At 39.1% G+C, this 22401-nt stretch overlaps 1 protein-coding gene across 1 annotated transcript in view; it reads right to left on the reverse strand.

Moving 5' to 3' along the window:
* The window catches only part of LOC146383064 (copine-8-like), an 80478-nt gene that overhangs the window by 17691 nt on the left and 40386 nt on the right, over positions 1-22401 (reverse strand). Inside the window, exons 6-15 of the mRNA XM_084934195.1 lie at positions 18571-18647; positions 13441-13504; positions 12069-12172; positions 11311-11415; positions 9249-9290; positions 8338-8413; positions 5433-5489; positions 3869-3930; positions 3536-3582; positions 312-493 (exon numbers count right to left, since the gene is read on the reverse strand). Coding sequence (XP_084790321.1) covers positions 312-493; positions 3536-3582; positions 3869-3930; positions 5433-5489; positions 8338-8413; positions 9249-9290; positions 11311-11415; positions 12069-12172; positions 13441-13504; positions 18571-18647 — 816 coding nt within the window. The remainder of the gene's footprint in view (positions 1-311; positions 494-3535; positions 3583-3868; positions 3931-5432; positions 5490-8337; positions 8414-9248; positions 9291-11310; positions 11416-12068; positions 12173-13440; positions 13505-18570; positions 18648-22401) is intronic.

A 22401-nucleotide genomic window follows, 5' to 3' on the forward strand; every position in this document is an offset into this window, starting at 1 on the left:
GCCTAAAGAAAGGTTTTGCAGTGTTAAGACTAAAACCTTAAAACATTACTCAAATGGAACTTGGAATCCAATAATTTCCCGTGTCAATTATTAAGCAAACAAGAAGTAAACAATATACTGTCAGTCAACCCTTCATCATTTTTCAACATCTTACTTGGAAGAAACAACATAAAGTTTGCATGTTTAATCCAGGTTTAGACTGTATGTGCCTAAACATAATACAGAAGAAAAAATGGAGCAAAGCTTTTTTTTTCATGTATGTATCTGGACAAATGGATGGCTGGATATGAAGAAAAAAACAATGTCCTCACCAGGGCAAACTCATGTGAGACCCGTCCATCTGGGGGAAGCTTGGCACCAAAACCCAGCGCGGGAAACATCTTGTCGCTGTCGTAGTCCTGGATGATCTCGCCGACAGCCCGCAGTGCCATGGCATAGTCATTTAGCTGGTAAGGGCTCATGTAATGGAGTGAGGTGGGCTGGGATGGGTTGCCTGGGACCCGAATGGTTCAACAAAATAAAACACACATCAGCATCACACTGTAATTATGCCTGCTCCCCCTGGGCTGTGAGTCATATTGAAATAAAAAGGAGCAGAGAGGGTGAAAGGGGTTAAATTGCAGACAGACATTTCTGCAAGGCACAGCTGCACTGGAGGAAGAAACAATCTCAGTGGCTGCCTCACACCTCAGTGGGTCATACAATTTCCCCAAATATTACAGGATAGATAGGCAACATGAAACGTACTGTAGTCATTTTAAACTTACAAGATATTGAGCCGATCCTTCAGAGCTCTATTCCAATTTGCACAAACTAATGAAATAAGCAAAAACTGACAATATTCTTGTGTATAAATTTCAAAAGCCACTCCTGACAATTAAATAATCAAACCAAATAATGGCAAAACTGGTATTAAATAAAGCCCATCGTAAATTGTCTCCTATTTATTTAAGAATAGCTACATGAAAGAAAAGTTAATATAATGATGAGAGCAAAGACCAAAATCATGTGTTATTTGATTTTTGTTACAATGTGAACATCAAAACCAAAAATATTTACATTTTCTCAAATTAGCTCGTAACTTATGGACCCTGTCAGGCAGTTCGGATTCATTTATTTACCACATAGATCTATTTTTAAATAGTTCAGTAATTAACTCTTAAACTATTGGCTCTTTCAACCTGAAGCAAACATTATTGAATTTAATCGTAAGCAGCTACAAAACTGTAAGGCTAAAATGAAAAACCTTAGGCTCTATGGACTGGGTAGAATTTAACAGCCTTGAGAACAGATCAAAGATATTATAAAAGAAGCAACAGCACTCAGGATGAGGATAAAGACAGTGGCCTTTCCCACCTGCACATAAAGACCCAATTAGCGGGCAAAACAGGAAACATGAGAACCAATCGTGTTTCTTAGTAACTGATTATCATATAATTCACGGATATAATTCAAGACACTGTTGCTTCCCATGCAATTTAATTTATTCTGTACTTTGATATATTACCAAACAAATGTAAACGTTTGTACAAATATACTTTTACGTTTGCAAATGTAAAAGTATATTTGTATTAAGTGCTAATTAAGAAATGTTAGCATACTAGCACGTTACACTATGAGGACCAAAGCAGATGCTAACATTTAGCATGTGTTGCTGCACTAACGCGTGCACATAACATACGTTCACAAGAGTTTGTTATGCTGCTCACTATCATGGTGAAGGTTTTTGTCAAATCTTTTTTGTTTCATGGCATTTCTGGCCTTTGTACAAAAACTTTTTGTGGACATTACCAAAGTCCTGAAGCTAATCTTTATTTCAGTTATGTTCCAACTGTCACAACTACAGTCCTCCCTTATTCATTTTCTTGCGGGCTTTGAAAGAACTGTCCAAATAACTGCTTGAATGTGTTACCAAGACAGCGTATGTGACGCGAGGCTTGCTTTTTGAACGACTGTCACCATTACAGAGTGAAATTTGAAAAACTGAGAATACTGATAAATGCAAATTTAAGACTAAATAACAGCCTTACACCAGTGAGCCAGTTATATTAATTTTGTTGAAGCTGCGCTAAAAAGTAGAGTGAAGACTGTACTAGAGCAGCGGTCCCCAACCCCCGGGCCTCGGACCAGTACCGGTCCGTGAGTCGTTTGGTACCGGGCCGTGAGAGTTGAGGCTCAGGTGTGAAATGTATAGTTTTCAGGGTTTTTATCGGTTTTCAGCGTTATTTTGTTATCGTTTTTATCGTTTTTATCGTTAACTCGGTTTTCCTGGGTCTTTTCACGTCTATTATGAATAAATCTTCTTTTTTTCAGTACCGGTACTAGTTTTATTTTGTTGTATTTATCCGCGACACCTTAAAGCCCGTCTGTGAAAATATTGTCGGGCATAAACCGGTCCGTGGCGCAAAAATGGTTGGGGACCGCTGTACTAGAGGACCTATTCTAGGCCCCTTTCAGCTTCAGATTAATGCACATTGAGGTGGTTCTCCATCTAACATTTGCAACAGCAGGATGGTGTATGTGAGCATGAATCCAAATAACCGACAGTATTTGGAAGCTGTGGCGGCGAGGAGGTCACTCATACTATAAATCTTGCACCCCTTACAGGACTATACGGTGACACATCTGCCAGATAATAATAATAATGATGATAATAATAATAATAATAATAATAATAATAATAATAATAATAATAATTAGAAAACCAAGGGTGCTCTGTGGCCCAGACGAACATGGTGTATTAGATTTGGGTCAGAATAATAATATTCATTTGAAATGAGTTCAGCGTTGGCTTTGGGTTTGAGAAAACTTGTAGCCTACGGCTTTGTTTGCGCAACATTATTAAAGAAATGAGACAGCTGTAACAGTCTGGAACAACCTGTTTTACAAATAGGATCAAAGAAAAACTAATGAAGATAATATGCATACATTATAAATAGATGCATCACACCACTATTATTTTACAGTGTGGGAGCTGCTTTGATGGCAGCAAAGAAACTCATTAATATCTCTTGTGGCAGAAAGAAGTCTCTAAAATTGTATAACATATATTGACTCACTAAATCATCTTTTGCTGAAATGAGAACATTACTCATCCCCGACAAAGTCATCCGTGCAGAATAGCTCATTTTGTTTGTCTGACGTTAAGTTGTTCTGATAAATGCATTGTGGTTTTCCTGTGGGTTTTATAAACCGCCACTACATGAAGACAACAATCTAAACTGAAAATAAATTTGGGCAAAATGTGGGAGTAATGGCTTTCGTTCTCCAGAGAGGCAGAAACTTTTGGCTAACAAGTAAAATCAAGCTGAGCTCAGAGATTTAGAGCAACAGATAGCGTTCTAATAATTATCCAGCTTTCAGATGTTCTATCTTCTTAGTCAAATTAAGGGGTGAAGAGCCATCAAATGAGCGGATAAGCAGTCTCTTAAAGGTTCAAATCATATAAAGATCTGATCGTTAGCCAGCAACATTTTATCTGTTGATACACTAAAGAGATTTCAATAATATATGGGCAGAGCTTTAAAACACTCACCATTTGATGCTGTGAAATCAATTGCCACTGTGAAATTAATCTGAGTCCTACAAGAAATAAAAGAACAGAATAAATAAGTCACATGAGGAGAAACAGAGAGCCATCAATCGAGCCAGATTATATGATAGCATGTTTCAAAGCACGCAGCATGAGCAATTAAGCAGCAGGTTATCGGCAGCTGTCTGTCTTCATTTTGGAAGTGGGAGATAAAAGGCAGCGGCAGTCCTCTCTGCTGCGTCTACACTGCTAACTCCAGGCCATTCAGAATTTAATGATGACATTAATGTTGCTGCCTAATTGAGTACTGTATGCTATCAATTATTGTGACCTTACCCGCCTCTGATGTAGTCCAGGAAAGACAGCTCAGTGTCCACCAGGCAGGACAGCAGAGTGACCTGCAGGCAGACAAGTGCGCCAATTAGACAGGAAGTACTTGTGCAGTGTGAATCTGTCACTGTAGCACCTGATTCTCTGATGAGACATTTTTACACCACTGATCAAATGTTTCTAACATTTCTTTTTTAGGGCTGTGATCTTTTCTTTGTTTTGCTGCACTGTGGTTTTTATGCTATTTTATAATTCTAATAGTACTTTACTAAGCTAATACTAAATAAGAGTAAACACACCAACACATGCAGAGATGACATAGAGAAAATAAACCAGATTTTTATCTGTGTGTGCGTGTGTGTGTGTGTGGGAGGTTTCTGTTTTGAACCCAGATGGGCATGTAACATCAGCACAAAAATTCTGCACTGGGAGCTTCATGTCAAGCAGCTCCCATAGAAGCAAAGTGCAGGTGGCTCAGAACTTTTTCAGCTCATGGTACAGATGACAAGGTGTGTGTCGAGATGCCAGAATTAAGGTAAAACCATAAAGGAGAATCAAGAAGTGCTGAGAGCGAAAAACCCCACCAAGGCAGCACGTTCTCTAGGCAGTATTTACTTTTAAGGAAACTGTCTTGTATTTTCTATATGTCGATTTTATTTTCTTTGTTCTTGTAGTTCAGTAAAAATAATGTAATTTTGGTCAACTTGAAACAAAGGCAGATGTGAAATGTTAGAGTGAGGTCAGAGGTCAAATATGATATGATATTTTAATGTAAACTATAATGTGATATTTAGAGTCCACATAAACCAGTAGCATTTCCTACATGTTGGTAACAAAAACAAAGTCAGCAGAATTTTAAATGTAGTTTTAAACATAAAAGACATTTTATGAGTTTTACATGTTGAAGTCCAAGTAATGTGATATTTAGGATCAGTATATATCATTATATAATTCTCTATATGCCAATGTTTTGTCAAAACAAACAATGGCAGTAAGAAATAGTTTAACCATATATATAGTATCATTATATAGACTTAGACCTTGAAGGAGAGGTCAGAGGTCAAATGTGAAATATTTTAAATTGTTATCCAGTACGTTCTATATGAGGACAACATACGATACACTTGTAAAGATTACAGTTTTTAAGTTATAAGGCTTTTTTAACTAATAAAATATTAAGTTGACCTTGAAAACAGTGGATGTAAGCCGATTCTTAATGGACTGTTAATATGACGTTTGCACCACTGTAAGGAAAATATGAAAAAACAAACCAAACATTTCTGAACATTGGGGGGGATATTTGAGAAAATAACCTGAGATAAAATCCTCTATACATCTCACCAATAAAAAATCCATTTTTGATAAGGCACTTTAGTCCTTAAGTTTAGCGATGATAACAGTAAACATCAGATGCTTCACGCACATAAAAATGAGGATGGCACTGTTATGATATTGCAGAAGAAAGGTTTTAGGGAACATTGGCATACCATCTGTTATCACTTTGTATCGGTAAATGGCATGAAAGTTCAGACAACATATTAGGACAACTTGAGTAACAATAACAGCATACCGTTCCTGAGTTTTGGTACTTTTTCTTCTTCTTCCCTTTCTTCTTTGGATTTAGCACCTGTGTAGAAATCAGTTTGAATCATCAAAACACATTATTCCATAAATTAAAACACATGCCTTCTTAAAACTAAACATGTCTGAATCCCCATCAGCACACTGCAGTGGGTGTTACTGATGGAAATACCTCTGTTTACTCTCCCTCTTCAGATTCATGTATTCCAAATGCCACAGGACACTGCTTCCAACAGAGTGTACAGACTCCCCAAACATTTTTCAGAACATGTTCACACACTTCATTTTGTATTCTATTACTTGTCCTCTGGTCAAGGAACAATTGATTTTCTCTGTTTTGGAGAAAATTAAAAACTGAGCTAAGGATTGATGAAGCTGAAGACAGCACTGGTCTAAATGATTTGATAACCCCAGTTAAATCACACGAGAGTAGAGAGAGCACCCTGCTCTCCCCACATCTATTCTCCAGATTATGCTTCATAGTTTTACTGACTCTTAACTTTCAGTGATTTATGCTTAGCTTGAACACAGCTGATACACTAGTCAGCAAACTGCAACGAGGACAAGAGGGAAGCACAGCCTTTTAGGGAACTTGCTTAACAGCGTGCACTACACATATTAGTGAGTTCCATCTGGATGGCTGCATATCAGCCTGTTAATCACTGTAATTAAAGAATCCGTGTATAATCCCTGCTATAATGCTCCATTTCAGTCTTTGGAATACAAATGAACACAACAATAAAGTGAGTCTTTTACATTTTAGATTATTATGTGAGCTACAAATAAATAACAAGAGCAATCAAAGACTGTATAGAAAAGACTATTTCTACCATTGTTTTCTTTTTACAATTTGCTCGTTCAGATATGATGTGAAATTAGCAATTTTGTCCTATCAAGCAATGCTGAAGAACTCTTGCCAAAACTGTTGGATCCAGACTAGTAATTCACTTCTAACTTGCCCTAAACCCCACCTCACGATCAAGCAGAAAGATATCCTTGAACCCTGAAACAAACCTCCTTGGGACAGGCAAAAACTGCTGAAAACTATAGGACGATAATATACACTCCCACTGGTGAAAAATGACACTCGAAGGTGGCTCTAGAAAATGTTGACTCGGGCAAAACTCATAACGTAAAATATGCAACTCAGATCATGTGCACCTGGTATTATAAACTACCGGATCAAGGTGATGCATCGTATACTGACAATCCACGAGCGTAAGATCAGTCAGATTCCAACCTCTGATGAATGTGTTTGTCCGGTTTTATTCATCTAGCTTTCTGGCCCCAGGGGGAAGAGAGACAAAACTTATGTTCACATTACACAGAAAAAACGACTTTTCCTGACTTTGAGCCTGTGCTCACGCTGCAGTGTGTGGGAAAAACTACTGTAAATGTTCTTCTGTATGGAAGCAATGCTGTGATTAAAGATAGAAGTGAGCCTCATCCGACCCACTTCAGTCCCCACAGACCTGCAGTTCTTTACTCTAGTATTCCAGTTTTTCATGATAATGTCAATTATTTTTATTTAATGACTTGATATCATTACTTAGCTGTTTCTTTTTATTTAGTGCTTTGTAAAAATAATAATTTGGTACCCACAAGTTCAGCCTATAAAATTTTATTAGATCGAAGTATTTACTTTATTTGTCGTGGCACCAAATTTAAAGTATTAAACCTTAATGGCACTGAGGTTGAAAAATACAGCTGTCCTGAGCATGGCATGAACTAAATCATTTGTTTAAACTGTGTGACCACAGTTGGTTTCAACTTGAAAATATAGCATGAAAAATGTGTACTTTAAATCAGTGAAAAGTGAATGAATCCAACAATAATTTTCTAATCTTTTGTAGACTGACCACAACATAGAAGCTTTCCAGATCACATGTCCTCCTGGTATTGCTCTAATTATTGTGCAGCTTCTGTTGTATACTAACTGTTGTACAGAGATTACGCTATAAATGCTTTGAAGTTGCACAATGTGTCCTATATTCAAGTGAAAAACTACATGCGTTTGAATTATTTCCACTTTTTTCAAAGCATTCTCTTTGTTAAAAATGCCCGATCTCCTGCATGGACTAGTTAAAATGTTTGTGAGGATATTTTTTAATAACAACTTGCCTCGGGTATGTTCAGTTTGAAAATGGGGCACAGCATTTTGCTGTTTCCAGGTTGAATGACATGTTTTATTTAAACATTGTGCAACGGCATGCAACAGTGGGTAACAGTCTCTGAAGCATGTTTTATTCTTGTTCAGTGGGTGTATCAGAGAGTATTACCCTTACAGTGTTGACACGTAAGCTGTGTAAACCCCTCACATTAATAATATGTTAACACCGCTCTACGAGCTCAAATAGCTGTTTGAAGGTTCATGTTTTGGTTAGATATCTGGATCAGGTGACCCTGAATCCTCCCTTAGTTATGCTGCAATAGGTGTAGGCTGCTGGAGGATTCTCATGATGCACTGAGTGTTTCTTCTTCAGACACCTTTCTCACTCACTATGTGTTAATAGACCGCTCTGCACTGAATCATGCTTGTTATTGATCTGTCTCTCTTCCACAGCATGTCTTCTATCCTGTCTTCCTTCTCTCACCCCAACCGGTTGCAGCAGATGGCCGCCCCTCCCTGAGCCTGGTTCTGCTGGAGGTTTCTTCCTGTTAAAAGGGAGTTTTTCCTTCCCTTTGTCGCCAAAGTGCTTGCTCATTGTTGGGTTTTTCTCTCTATGTATGTATTGTAGGGTCTACCTTACAATATAAAGCGCCTTGAGGCGACTGTTGTTGTGATTTGGCGCTGTATAAATGAAACTGAATTGAATTGAATTAGATATCGTGATGAGAGAATAATGAATAATTAATATTATGAAAGGTGTGGGGAAAAGGAGTTGGATTATCACCTCATAGACGTGGAACTGTGACTGGCTTCTGGACATTTCCCTGTAGCTTGTACTGAACTCTCCGATGAAATCGTGGCTGTAAGAACACACACAGAGTCACATTAGGCCATTGCTAAAAACAGGAAACACTGTAATAAAGCTGTGTCAGGAAAAGTAAAAATAATAATAATGACAAGAGGAGTGGTCCAAATGCCTGCTAGAGAATAACAGATTGGATCAATTTGTTTGTAGTGTGCATAATATTTGCAAAGTCTTCTTCAAGGAGCAGGACTATCACTGAGAAGCTCATTGGTTACTGTAGGCGTGGGTGTAGCAACCATTTATGTAATTTCACAGAGATAATCAGCAGAGTTGGAGTCGGGGTCAGATATTAATAGGAGCTCAGAGCAAAACGCCCTTGAAATGTCACAAACTGTGTATGAAATGAACAATGAAGGGGCAAACTGTGCCCCTGAGTATTGGGAATTTACTTGCTTCAAAAGATAAACACGATCTTTATTCCCTGCCTGACACCATGAAGGTAACCATTGAGAGACCGTTCAGAAAATATTAATAATTAATGTGTTGTATATTCGAAGTAGAAGGGAGTGTTGTCACGTGCAGGGCTCCGCTGAGATATTTTTCCGCAGTGTCTACTCTTTAACAGTGAAAAACAAGAGTGTGTATAAGGACATCCATTTTGGAGAGTGGTCTGTTAGCAAAATCCCAAAAGCACTTCCCTACTTTGCACATATGCTCTGATGTTATCAGGGCAGCTTTTTTGGATTTTAAGAACACACAATAACAGTCTCGCTGGTATCTCTCTTTTTAGAATGTAGTTTTAATACATTAAATAATGAAACTGCATAAATTCATGGACCGTTGCACCACACACTGTAGCTTTAACATGCAGGAAAGCATTGCTCTCTCACCCTCCATCTCTGTCCCAGTCGTACACCTCCACCTTAATGCTCCTGTGCAGAGAAACAAGTGGATTGAGTGAAATCCCATTAAGAAAAATCAATCAGCACCACAGATTTACTATTTTTCTGTTTATAGAGCTGGCCACTGGTCTGTGGAATGCACAGGTCCTCAGCAAAGAGAGGAAGCTCTAGACAAACTAAAGAAGTTTCTACATCTCCTTTCTAAGACTACGGTCTGGTAAGCTTTAATGTTTAAATGTATCCAGGTTTAGGTTCCAAATCTTTAATCTGTAGCTGTCACCTTAGAAATAGACACCTGTACAAAGAGTGCACTCTGCAACAAAATAAAATTAAAATGTTAATGTTTTAATGTGTGTTCTAACGATTTCTGAAGCATTTAACTGTAACAGTATTGCATTCTACTGTTATATTTTTATGCATGCTCTTTTATGGCACGGCAACTCTTTCATGGCATGCATTTTTAATTTCTCTTTGCTATTTGGGCTGATTGGGACCTGATGAATGTAAAAACAAAGAATTACCTGTTTTTTTTTGGTTTTTTTTGTTTTTTTTTTACCTGATTTTTGTTTCTGAAATTCATTTTAAATTTTGATAGAACAGTGGGAGTATAATGTCCTCGTACGAGGATATCAGGCACTTGTAGAGCAAAATTTAGTATTTTGGTCTAGACAACCCAAAAAAAAGATGTCCACATATGTGGATGCCAGGTCCTAGGAGGTTAAAAATAAATTATCCATGCAAAAACAAAGTTTGACACTCATATCTGTTGACTGTAGTCCTTTAAAACAAATGAAAGAACGGCTTATAGCTGTATCAGTCAGGACGTTCTGAAGATCCAAGTTGTCTGGTTTTATTTCCGATTGGATCTTCACGTTAATGCTAACATGTCAGAACCTGGTCATTTCTGTAACTCTTCTATAGCATTTTTTTAGTTTAACTCCTGGCCTGTCGCACTACCTGAGTTACACTGTACTAAAATTGTAAAAACCTGGGTAGCTACAGTAAACTCTGTCATTAGCATGCATCATCTTTCTGCAAGCTAACAGTAAGGAAGCGCTTTACTTACTTACTACTTATTACTAAATAATTTTTAAAAGGATCTCAAAGGTATGGAAGCCCGTTTCCGCCACTAAATTTAAAAAAAAAAAAGTATCCATAACTTGAAATTTTGAGCTAATAATATATTAACTCAAAATGTCAAAAAAATTAACTCAAAATTTTGAGAAAAGTAAGTCAAAACTTTGAGTTAATAACTCAAAATTTCGAGTTAGGGCTGCCAATCGGTAATCTACGTGATTGATGTCATTTCCTTGTTACCCGGAAGCTGAAGCCCTCAGCTACAAATGCTACAGCTAAGCTACCAGTACAAATTGCTGATTATTTTCATCGTGGCTTCACAAATGATGAAATCTTTGTGTTATTAGCTGAATCACATGGCCTCGCTATCAGCAAACGTACTCTCGAAAGCGGCAAAAAGTTTGTTGCAATCCAGTTTTGAGTGCGCATTCCACATAGATTACTGATTGGCAGCGCTAACTCGAAATTTTGAGTTACTTTTCTCAAAATTTTGAGTTAATAAATCAAAATTTCGAGTTATTAAGTCAAAATTGCGAGAAAGATAACTTGAAATTTTGAGATATGGATACTTTTTTAAAATTTAGTAGCAGAAACGGGCTTCCATACAAAGGAGCTCCTAAACATCGCCCAAACATCTAGTTTACCTAAGTCTTGTAAGTCTGTGCCTAGTAAGTATTCAAAGGACGATAAAGAGCTTAAAAACTTTAACTTTCAGACCAAAACAGAATTAGACACACAAAAAGGAATATTAGCATATACATGAGTTATCAGCCAAATTATTATTTTAAACAAAGTTATTAACCCAGAATTTCTCCATCTGTGCCGCAATAAGAACACAAACAAATCCAAACATGTCTTGGCTTAACTCTGCTTAAAAATATGCTCACCTATATTCCTGTTCCTGTTGTGTATATTAATATTCTCTCCATTTAACTGTAAACATTCATGCATCACCTTGTGTGTCCTACTATACCTGTCATAGTCACCATTACACAGCGCCCTGACGGGAATTTTAAAAGCCTGCCACACTGGATCCAGAGTATTCTTCACCACCTCTGTTTTGTGGCAGATGGTGTACCTGCGAGACATACAAAGTTAAAGAAAAAAACAAAACAAAAACAAAGCCCTCAGTGCTTCTTCTCCTTATCATTGAGGGAGAGCATAATTTAAAATGCGTTTCAGGAAGCTTGACCCTTAGCTGAAGAAACAGCTTCCAGTTTCTGTTTTATAAGGGATCAGGACTGGCTCTTTGTAACCACGGCTTGCTGCTGTTAAACCCTGCGGCGGAACATTTAGGCTGCATCAGTAAATACCCAGCTGCACTAAAAGAAAATGTGTTAAGTGCGAGACGCTGAAGTCGACTTGAATAAAAGCATCTTCAGGGCAAAGAAACTGCAACCTCCACACGCAGTTTTCACTTAACTCTGTCTTATCCATCCATCCTCTCTTTATGTTTCTCATGTCAACTCTGTGCTATTATTTCCGCTCACCTCTGCATCTACGGCTTCTGAATGGAAGGCATAAGTCACTCATACAACAGGAAGCATTATGTAACATCACACAGGCGGCTTAGCTCCTACTGTACGTCCTCCGTGTATAAGCTTTTAGAGCATTAACCGTCATGCTCGGAGTCTATATGTACTTCAGAAATTTTTGCATGTGTGTTTTTATGTGTATAATAGCTGAGTATGTAATCGCTGGATATCAATAAGAAGTCACTTGTCAACTTACGATCCGTCCTCGTTGCTGCGGTAAAACACAAGAAACGGATCTGATTTTCCGAAGAAATCCTTCTTATCCAGCTTGTTCCCACAAAACTGTAACATCACTGACTCCTGAAGAGGAAGAAAGGGACCAAAACAAACATGACACACTGCCTCAGAAGTGCTCTAAAGACATAAAATATGACCTGCTATTAATACAAAAAGTATTCATATTGGTCAATAGGATGGTGAAGACTTGTGCATGTGTGTTATATATATTTGTTTTGTGTTATTTTCCTTTTGATCCCATGGCTTTTTGTTTGGTGAATTGATTTAACTAATTGAATTGGTTGATTTTATTACACAGTCAACTGGCATCTCTGTCACTTTTATAATTAATTTATCTTTGTAGCAGTTTGCTGCAAAATGGTTCTTTGGTTTTAAAGGATTGACGCTAACACATGGGTCTGACTGTATGATGTTGTACAAAAATGTCAGCAAATAAAAGACTTGAGCCCAGAATATCAGAGAACTTCCCTTCAGAAATATCTGCTTTCTATATTAACTGAATGCTTCGGTGGACAGATTCACTACTGGGAGCACAAGATGATGCCTGCAGCACATTCAGGTTGCACATTTGCACTGTTGCAAGAAGGTCTGCTGTATCTCCCAAAACAGCCTCAAGAGTTTGGAAGAGATACTAGGAGATAGGCACAGGGAGCGCTGGACATGGCTGTACCATGCAGCAGGACCAGTGTCTGCTCTTTTGTGGGAGGAGAAACAGGAGAAGCACTGCCAGAGCCCTACAAAACGCCCTCCAGCAGACTACTCATGTGCATGTTTCTGGCTATATTGTCAGAAACAGACTACATGAGCATGGGATCGGGTCCCAGCATCATTTATTGTGCACACAGCTCAGCACCATTCAGGAGAGAGCAAAGGTCTGTGGCCACCTGCAAAACCTGCAAAAGCATTCCAGTTTTAGGGGGGATTTCATTTCATTAGCATCAAAAGCAGGTGAATTAACCAACAATGGATTATGTGTCTCACAGAGGGAGAAGCACAGTTTCTCATTTATACAAGTTATTGTTAAATATATGAATATATTGACGACACAAGTAACTAGCCTTTCTAACTAAGATGGGGGTATTTGACATTAAATTAAATGCTTTTTTTATCCTTCCAACTCCATAGTGCAAAGTCGTGTGTAAAGCTTACGAATACGTGTATTCTATGTGTGAAAACAATATTAAAATGTTGGACAATTTTAGTTCGATCTGTGTGATTTTTACTTGAAGAAGACAAAATAACCGGAGAATACAGATAAATAAAGCACAGCATCTCAAAGTCTGAAAAGTCCACTTCAAAATGGCCAACAGGTGAACCAAACAGACTCTTACCCTGCAGTTGCTCACTTCTTCTGCTCTCACTATGATAGTGCCACATTTCTTTCCTGGGATTCCACTAGAAAAAAGAAAAACAAAACAGGAAATTGACCACATTGATTCCAGTGTAAATGCTTTAAATGTAATCTATTTTACACTGTATATGTCTGTTCTATTACTGCATGCATACTATATTTAGTGCTTCACAGTATTATTTGTCATCTTAGTTTTTTTCTTAGTATATCTATACTACTCATTACATTTTAAACTGCATTTTGTCATTCTAATCTGAAATTTTGAATTCTTGGTTGTTCATCTTCCTGTGGCATTTCTTTTCACCACAGATTGGGGTTTTGGGCAAATATTTATGATAAGAATATTTAAGGTTGATCAGGAGTTTCAGCAAAATGCTGAAAATGAGAGAATTTCAGGAGACGCTGCATCTAATTTCTCCTCTTCATGTTTTCTCTTGCAGTCACTGCCTGATTGCATTTGTAAATATCAATTAATGCTGAATGAAAACCTTCAGAAAAGAACATCAAAGTAATGCAAACCACATCCAGTGACATTTCAGCTGAAATGTTTGTTTGCATCCTGAGCAGGCGAAGCGTAATATTCAGCCAATAAAGCCAAGGGAGGCTGACCACTAAAAATAGACAAAATGAATGCCACAGACCCCGGGCCTGCTCCAGAGTAAGGAAGGGTAGAGATCATTTATTTTGGCTAAGTAATGTCCAGTAATGCCAGAAAGCGCCTTAAATAAATAAGAAAATTGAGAAACTGATCTAAGCAAGTTTTTGACAATTTCTCCATCGCCTGAGATTCACAGGCATCTTTGGATGAACAGGGAAGCTTCAGTGAAATGAAGCCACTGTACATGGAGAGATTGCTCAGTAAGGGGCCAGATGGAAGAAATGGTGAGACAAAGAACAAAAAAGAGATGGACAGAGCCACAGAGAGAAACAGTGGAAGAACACAGTGCGTAAATCATGGAGTACAAAAAACTGTAGAGGAAGCCTGACACCATCAGTGCGTGACATCACAAGTGTCACTGAAATGGAATTTTAGTCTGTGATCCCCTTCAGTGCTCACAGTCAGTATCTTACACGTGTGTAAATTAGCCTCAATCTTATGTTCTTGACTGATAAAGCTATATGCTATAAAGCAACTACAGCTTAAACACCTTCACTCCTAAACAACTGATTCAATCTTGATGAAACTGGCACATAAATTACCCAGGGTATGTAGCATCAATATGGTGATTGACTCAACATTTACTTTGAATAAAAAGTGCAGTTTTTTTCTGTGTATTTGTATATAGAAGCTGCAAAATCGAGGCTGTTTAGTGAACATGTGCTGTTTTTACAAACTTAAGTACACAAAGATTCAAAATGAGCTAATATTTTTCTTAAAATGGTACATGTTCTGGTTGTCACTAAGCAAATGACCCATATGCTGTGAGGGCATTGCAGAGACCTGGGTTTGTATCCGCCCCGGGCCATTTTCTCTCCATCTTCCACTTGCTCTCTCTCCCAGCTTTCCTTTTGCACTCTCAACTCTCCTATCATAATAAAGGCTAAGAATTCCCCAAAAATACTTGTTAAAAATTGTGCATTTTCTCACTTCTGTTCTGTTATTAATAAAATATGGATTTATGAAATTTGCAGTTTACACAGTATTCCATTTTTGGAATTGGCTTTCCAAAACATCTGTGCTGAGCTTTTTCAATGATTACATTTATGTTAGCTTTAATTACCAAGTATCTGGATCTGTGCCATACACCAATACAGTTGCTGGATGTACCTTGTGTTACGTTCACCTAAAAGGGGTCTAGGCGATGAGGGGGGGGAAGTAACAAAATGTGTCCGGGTCAGAAAAAGGCGACAGAGGCAAAATGGTTAAATTAAAGAGTTTTATTAAAGTTTCTATTAATATTTAGCTAAAAGAGACGGACAAGCCACTTTCACCATTTAAGGAAAAACAAAACTCAAGCGTTGGTCAATAAAGTAAAACGTAAGTCAAAAAGAGAGAGCAGCTCACTCGCTGCAAACAGCAGAGAGAGCAGCTCACTCGCTGCAAACAGCAGAGAGAGCAGCTCACTCGCTGCAAACAGCAGAGAGAGCAGCTCACTCGCTGCAAACAGCAAAAACACAGCTCACTAGCTGTAACCATTCACATGGCACTCTGGCCCAGAGCTCACCTGTCCCTGAGCTTAAATCCCTTTAATTACTGATGTGAGTCAGCTGTGTAAAAGAGAAAGGGTGGCACCTCAGGCAGAAGAGATTGAAGGACACGCCCACACAGGCACCTTCAGGAGGAGGCCCTGCTAGGGCCGTAACACCTTGCTAACAAAGTAAGCTAACTTCAGCCGATAACTTTACATTCTCATCCAAATATTGTCACTTTTGGCATCCAGAAGTCCAGATGACAACAAATAAAATGCCACATTCAAGGGTTCAAAGAGGTAGTCCACAAAATAGTCCATCATCCATATACAGTCTATGGTTTACAGTTGTTCTTCTATTTTTGTTGTTGTTGCTGCTTTAGTTTTATTTGTATGATCCAGAGCCACTCGACTGAGCAGGAGTGAAATGCTTTCAACTTAGGAAGGAGCACAAACAAAGTAACACACCCACACACACACACACACACAGAGTTGCCCAGACTTGCAAATATTAATTGCAGAATAATGACGAATATCTAAAAATATCTTCACAAATCCTAAAAAAGTTACAAATAAAACATGTAGGTGCTAGAAAGAAAGCACAAAGACACAAATAAACACACACAATCACAAATCTAAAAGACAGTGAATGACTGCGGGCAGAGATGATTACATAACTTAGTGACAGCAACACATTCTTACATCATATTTCTTGTGTATCATTCTTTAGGAAACCCATTCAGTTCCAACCGCTCGTTGATTCTGACACACACAGACACACACTCACTGACAGAGAGAGACACACACTAATGGATGTAGATGCCAGTATGGCCACTTACTTTCAGCTCACTCAATTTCTCCCTTTCGCTCACTCTAACACACACACACATATGCACACACAAAAAGGACACCCACTGGAGGACATGGGGATCAGACCATGGTTGGACAGCTGATGGCTCACTGTCTTTGGTGGAAAATTAAAACAAGACGAACAGGTTCTTTAGTTCTGCTCTGTGGGTTGAAGCTGCAATAATATCAGGATGCAGCTAACAACCAAAAAGAAGTCTGAAGACCTCTTGGAGAATTTACAAGAAAGCTTTCCAAGGAAACTTTGGTCCATGATTTATGAGGAGCCTTCGTGCAGTAAACAAAACTCTCACTTCTGTGTAATTTTAAATTGGGCTGTATTCGTGCAGTAGCCTTGTTTATATTTAAAGTATTATTAATGAAATATTTTTAAAGAACCTTGAACTGTTTTAGATTTTCTAAATACCCATGAAGCATTCAAAACTCATGAGAATATATTAGCAAATGTCTGTACTTTTGACTTCCCTATTTAATTTAAGACTTACATCTGGATACAAATCTGGATAGCCGATCAACTCTATCTAAAGGTCTGACAATCCACTGCCATGTTTTTTTAAAGTGTGCCCGTGGAGTTGAAATTGTCGCAGACTAAAACGCATTCTGTGCATCACTGAAGTCAATTTGATTATTGTATTTTGTTCTTCGTGAAAAAAAAAAAAATTAAACTTCTTTCTGGATGTTAGCTGCCTTCTGTTCCATTTATTCTGTTAAGACGATCCTACATTGATGTCCAAGATCCGGGGAGGCCCAATATGAATGATAGTGTTCCATTATGCACTTTTCTACCCAGGTATGGTTTTTACTGGATTGGCAGAGTGTGATAGTAGATGAGCTCCTCAACAGAGCTGGATAAATTGCAGCCTCAAACCATGACAGAGCCTCCACCGTGTTTTACAAATGGCTATGGATACTCACTGTTGTACCTCTCTCCTGACCTTTGCCCTACATACTGATAAATTATTTGTATTTGAACCAAGAAATTGCTGGACTTGCTCTTCTTGTCACTAAACCCATTAGTATTATATGATTAATAATAATATAAATACCTCAAGTAGCTAAAACCTTTGCATAGTTCTGTATCTTCCAAAGTTGTTTTCACCTGTAATTTGAACCTATTCACAGGTTTGATCAGTTGTGAACAAATTTATGCCTATGAGATAAATAAACCTGAATCTGCTGATCTACTGGTGAATAATGAATCCTACTACAACTAGTACGATTAAAAAGCTGGGAACCTTGACAATTAGTCATTACTTCAAAATACAATGTTTTCAAACCAGACTTGTTAGTACTTTTTGAAATTGATGCTTGAATTGTGATTGTGTAATGTCAAACCTTGTGTGATGATAATTGTAATTCTGTTCAGTATGGAAGGCATGTTGGCAGTTAGGCTAACAGCTCGGTTCTTCCTCTGAATGTACTACTCCACTGTTTATGTTTATTTTTGTCAGTACTAGCTGATACTGGAGAGAAACTGTCAAAAATGCAAGCAGGGGACAGACTTCCTGTGCACTAGAGGATGCTTCCAAGCTAACATAAACACCCCATCGAGCGTAAATTTGACATGAACTACTACAGGTCTAATCACTGCTTTTTTTCCTGCTATAATTAGCGACCGAGAGGATGAAATCACAGATTCATTCATTTTAAAATATCTCTGATGAGATTCTTAAGTTCAGTTAAGGCTTCTACAAAAAGGAGGTGTGAGCTCATCACTGACACATTCACTTTGGGTGAACTGTCCTTTTTCAATATTTGATTTTTACCATCTCGGCATGTTTGCAGTCTGTCATTAGCTCTACTGCTGTTAAAGTGTTCATCTCATTTGGCTGTTGGAGGCAGCGTAGGCTTTCATCAACATCATTACTCATTTTCATGCCGCTGCTTCACTTCGAAGACAAACAATGGCAATCTTAAAATCACATGCTGCTTTTCAGTTCACGCCTACATGATCTAAAATTTTAACAGCTTCTTTGAGCTACCCATTGACTCCCAGATTAGAGTAATGTAATACAAATATTTTTGCCCATCACTTTAAAATGGCAAAAATCATATTCCAAGAGTGTGCTGACTGTTGGTCATTGTGCGTGCATTGTGTGGTGTGTGCCACTTACGTCAAAGGTTTTTCTAAGCGGCTTCCCAGGGAGCCGACAATTTCACCCAGTGTGCAGAAGGCCTGGCCCAGGAAGTCCTGCATTAAACAAGGGAAAAGAAGGTTTATGAGTTAAAGAGGAACATTCATTACAATTTTCTTTATATATCTTTTGCATTTGTTCCTTTTCCCTAAATCTGTCCTTAAAGACAGTTTAATATTAATTCAAGACATTTAATTATTAATTTGTGATTTTATAGGCTAAAATACAACATATTCTCTTATATTTTTTAGCTTGCAAAATCCAGTGATTCCAGTCTTTATTATAGGATTTTGTACCATTTTACCCTGCCACTTATCATTGCAATATCTTTTTCAGCTGCAACAAACAAGGCTGAGCCGATTATGTGACTGGCTGTGGCTTCAGCATGACTGAACAAACAGCCATCATACAGAGATACCACACAGCAGTGCCACGTGGAAAACAGAAAACAAAAAGCTATAGGTAAAACAAAATAATTAAGTAACAAAGTAAACAAAGTTGCATTTGCACCTGCATTGGAAATATCTCATTTGAAGCTGTTTCTCCAGCAGATTTAAAGTGAGGGGTAAAAAGAAACACATTACTCAAATTAAATGTCACATTCCCTTCTCCATCCACGTTTATTTTGCACACTGACATCTAAGCCCACCGTGCAAAGAGACTAGTGTCCTTGTTGATCACTGCAGGGTGACCACATGAGAGGAGTCAGTGTAGAGATGAGGAGCCCTTGGCCAGCAAGAACAGTAAAACAGAGAATTCTTAGGAGGGTGCATAAAAAGTGGACTGCTCATGCACTGATACTAAGGCCTCCCCTACGAGACTGAGAATGCACACGTATAAAAGTGCTTGACAGATGAGCCGTGTTGAGTCCAGTGGGCAGAAAGCTGCTCCAAAGATCTTTGACGGTGCTCAGTATATTTCTCTCCCAGCCGAGGTCTCAAAACAAAAAGGGATGACAAAAACACTCTGGCCTTTCCTTAACATGTGTGCTACTAGCGAGGAGCCCTAGCCCACCGCCTGCTGCACCATTGAAAGTCTAAGGCTAGGAGTTGTGCTGCTATAGATTCACTGTACAGAGAGAAAAGGTTTGAGGGGTTTCTCTAATAAAAAAAAAATATATATATATATATTTTTTTACTTTACTTCCAAACCCCTTATAGACCCACGCGTAGGATACTTTGTCCTCTGCATTTAGCCCATTCACCCAGTGAAACAGTGGGCAGCTACCAATCCAGCGCCCGGGGAGCAGTGTGTAGTGACATTCCTTCTTACTGATGTTGCTGTCATTCGGTTTCACTACATCTATCACTACGGCGGTCTTCCTCTGCTTGTCCATCACTACTATGTCCGGTTGGTTAGCCACCACCATTTTGCATGTCTGTATCTGGAAGTCCCACAAGGTCTTAGCTTGGTCATTCTTGACCACCCTACGGGGGGGATCTCCCATTTTGACCTCGGGACTTCCAGGCCATACTCGGCACAGATGTTTCTGTATACTATGCCAGCCACTTGGTTATGGCTTTCCATGTATGTCCTGCCTGCTAGTATCTTGCACCCTGCTGTTATGTGCTGGATCGTCTCGGGTGCATCTTTACACAATCTGCAACCGCAGTCCTGCCTGGTGCGATAGACGCCTCCCTCTATGGATATTGTGCTTGTTCCTGTGCTGACATGATTAGTGCCTTCAGTTCAGCTTTGTCCAGCCACTGGTAGAATTTCTAGATGTCAGCAGCTTCCTCTATCTGCCAGTGGTACATACCGAGCAGGGGCCTGTCCTTCGATGATGGGTTCCTCCTCTTGCTCCTCTTTCTTGGGTTTCTGCTGCCAGAGGTATTCACTGAGCACGTGATCGGTTGTGGTCATCTTACAAGCAGTAGTAAGTAATCTTGAATGTTTGTTGTCTCATCCTGGACTGTGGTTCTGACACTCACCAGTCCCCGGCCTCCTTCCTTCCGCTTAGCGTACAGCCTAAGGGTGCTGGACTTGGGGTGAAACCCTCCATTCATGGTGCATGTTTCCTGGTCTTGATGTCAGTGGCTTCTATCTCGTCCATTGACCAGCTCATTATCCCAGCAGGGTACCTGATCACGGGCAGGGCGTAGGTGTTGATAGCCCGGATCTTGTTCTTGCCATTCAGCTGACTTCTCAGGACTTGCCTGACCCTCTGCAGGTACTTGATGGTTGCAGCTTTCCTAGCGTCCTCTTCGTGGTTCCCATTTGCCTGTGGGATGCCCAGGTACTTGTAGCTGTCCTCTATGTCTGCAATGTTGCCTTCTGTTAGTTTGATACCCTCAGTTCTGACTAGCTTCCCTCTCTTTGTTACCATCCGACTACACTTCTCCAGTCCGAATGACATTACGTCATTGCTGTATATCCTGGTGGCGTGGATCAGTGAATCGATGTCTTGTTCACTCTTCATACAGCTTGATGGCATCCATGTACAGGAGGTGGCTGACAATTGCTCTGTTCTGTAGTCAGTATCCGTAGCCAGTCTTGTCAATGTTCTCACTGAGGGGCTTCAGACCTATGCAGAACAGCAGTGGGGACAGAGCATCTCCTTGGTAGATCCTGCACTTGATGGCAACCTGTGCTATGGGTTTGAAGTTGGCCTCTAGTGTTGTATGCCACATCATGTGGTACCGAGGCAGGTTATTAGCCAGTAGTTGGATGGGACCGCTCCCTTTCTGGGGTCCTTAGGAATCAGGACTGTCCGGCCTTCTATTCTGGGTGTCTCTCATCAACTAACAGCTGGTTCATTTGTATTGCCAGATGTTCATAGAGTGCAGTCAGTTTGTTCAGCCACTGGGCATGAATAATATCGGAGCCTGCTGTCCGACTCTTCATACTGGAGACCATTTCTTATGTGTCTTATTGGTTGTACCCAGTGATATCATGAACCAATAGAAACAAGAAGTGCTGGGCCGGCCCCTCCCATACCCCTGTTTTGAATATTTGCATATACATACAAGAAGGTCACACAAAGGGAGGCTCCTCTGTCAGGTAAAAATGACTGTTTTAGTCAAGACAGGCTGCATATAAAGTGCTCAAAAAATGTTTCAATCAGAGTAAAGCATCAAGTCAATTAAACTTGTGGGATATTAATCTGGTCAGTTAAATACCAAAGGAGGTTGTTAATCAGTTTCAGCTGCTTTGGTGTTAATGAAATTAACAACAACATGTGCATGTATCAGTCACTATCAGTCAAGGACTGGCCTCCAGAGCCCAGACGTCAACATAACTGAAGCAGAATTGGATAACCTTGACAGAAAGCGAAACAAGACTCAATCAGCATCCAAAGAAGAGCTTTGGAATGTCCTTCAAGAAGGCTGGAGAACTGTTTCTGCACACTGCTTCAGGAAATTCAGATACAGCTTGTGAGTGTTCAGGCTGTGTGGGTGGGTGATTAACTGATTGAACACAGGAGATTAACACAGGATAGGTAACAAGTGAATAAATAGGTAAAATAGATTAAACTAATCATGCTGGAGGAGCAGAAGAAAAACATTGGAAACTTATCAAAAGAAGAAAAACTGACAGCAATAGACAAGAACCAATGATTACAAAAACCTATAACTCGAGGAAAAAAAAAAAAATCCAATAACTGTTACTTGTGATTCCTTGAGTTTTAAAAACCTAATGGAAAACAGAGCTTTCGGGTATCAGGCCCTCTCCTGTGCACCTAAATCCAATCCAGACAGACACACGCACTCTATAATTTACAGATTAGGCTAAAAAACGTTTTTGTTGTTGTTGCCTGCAGTCAGGAATGAATCATTCCCTAGTTACACGGCTATAGGCTCAGGCTGTTGG

The sequence above is a fragment of the Perissodus microlepis genome, chromosome 7, assembly GCF_051167445.1.
Source record: "Perissodus microlepis isolate ML-2025 ecotype Zambia chromosome 7, ASM5116744v1, whole genome shotgun sequence".
Classification (NCBI taxonomy): Eukaryota; Metazoa; Chordata; class Actinopteri; order Cichliformes; family Cichlidae; genus Perissodus; species Perissodus microlepis.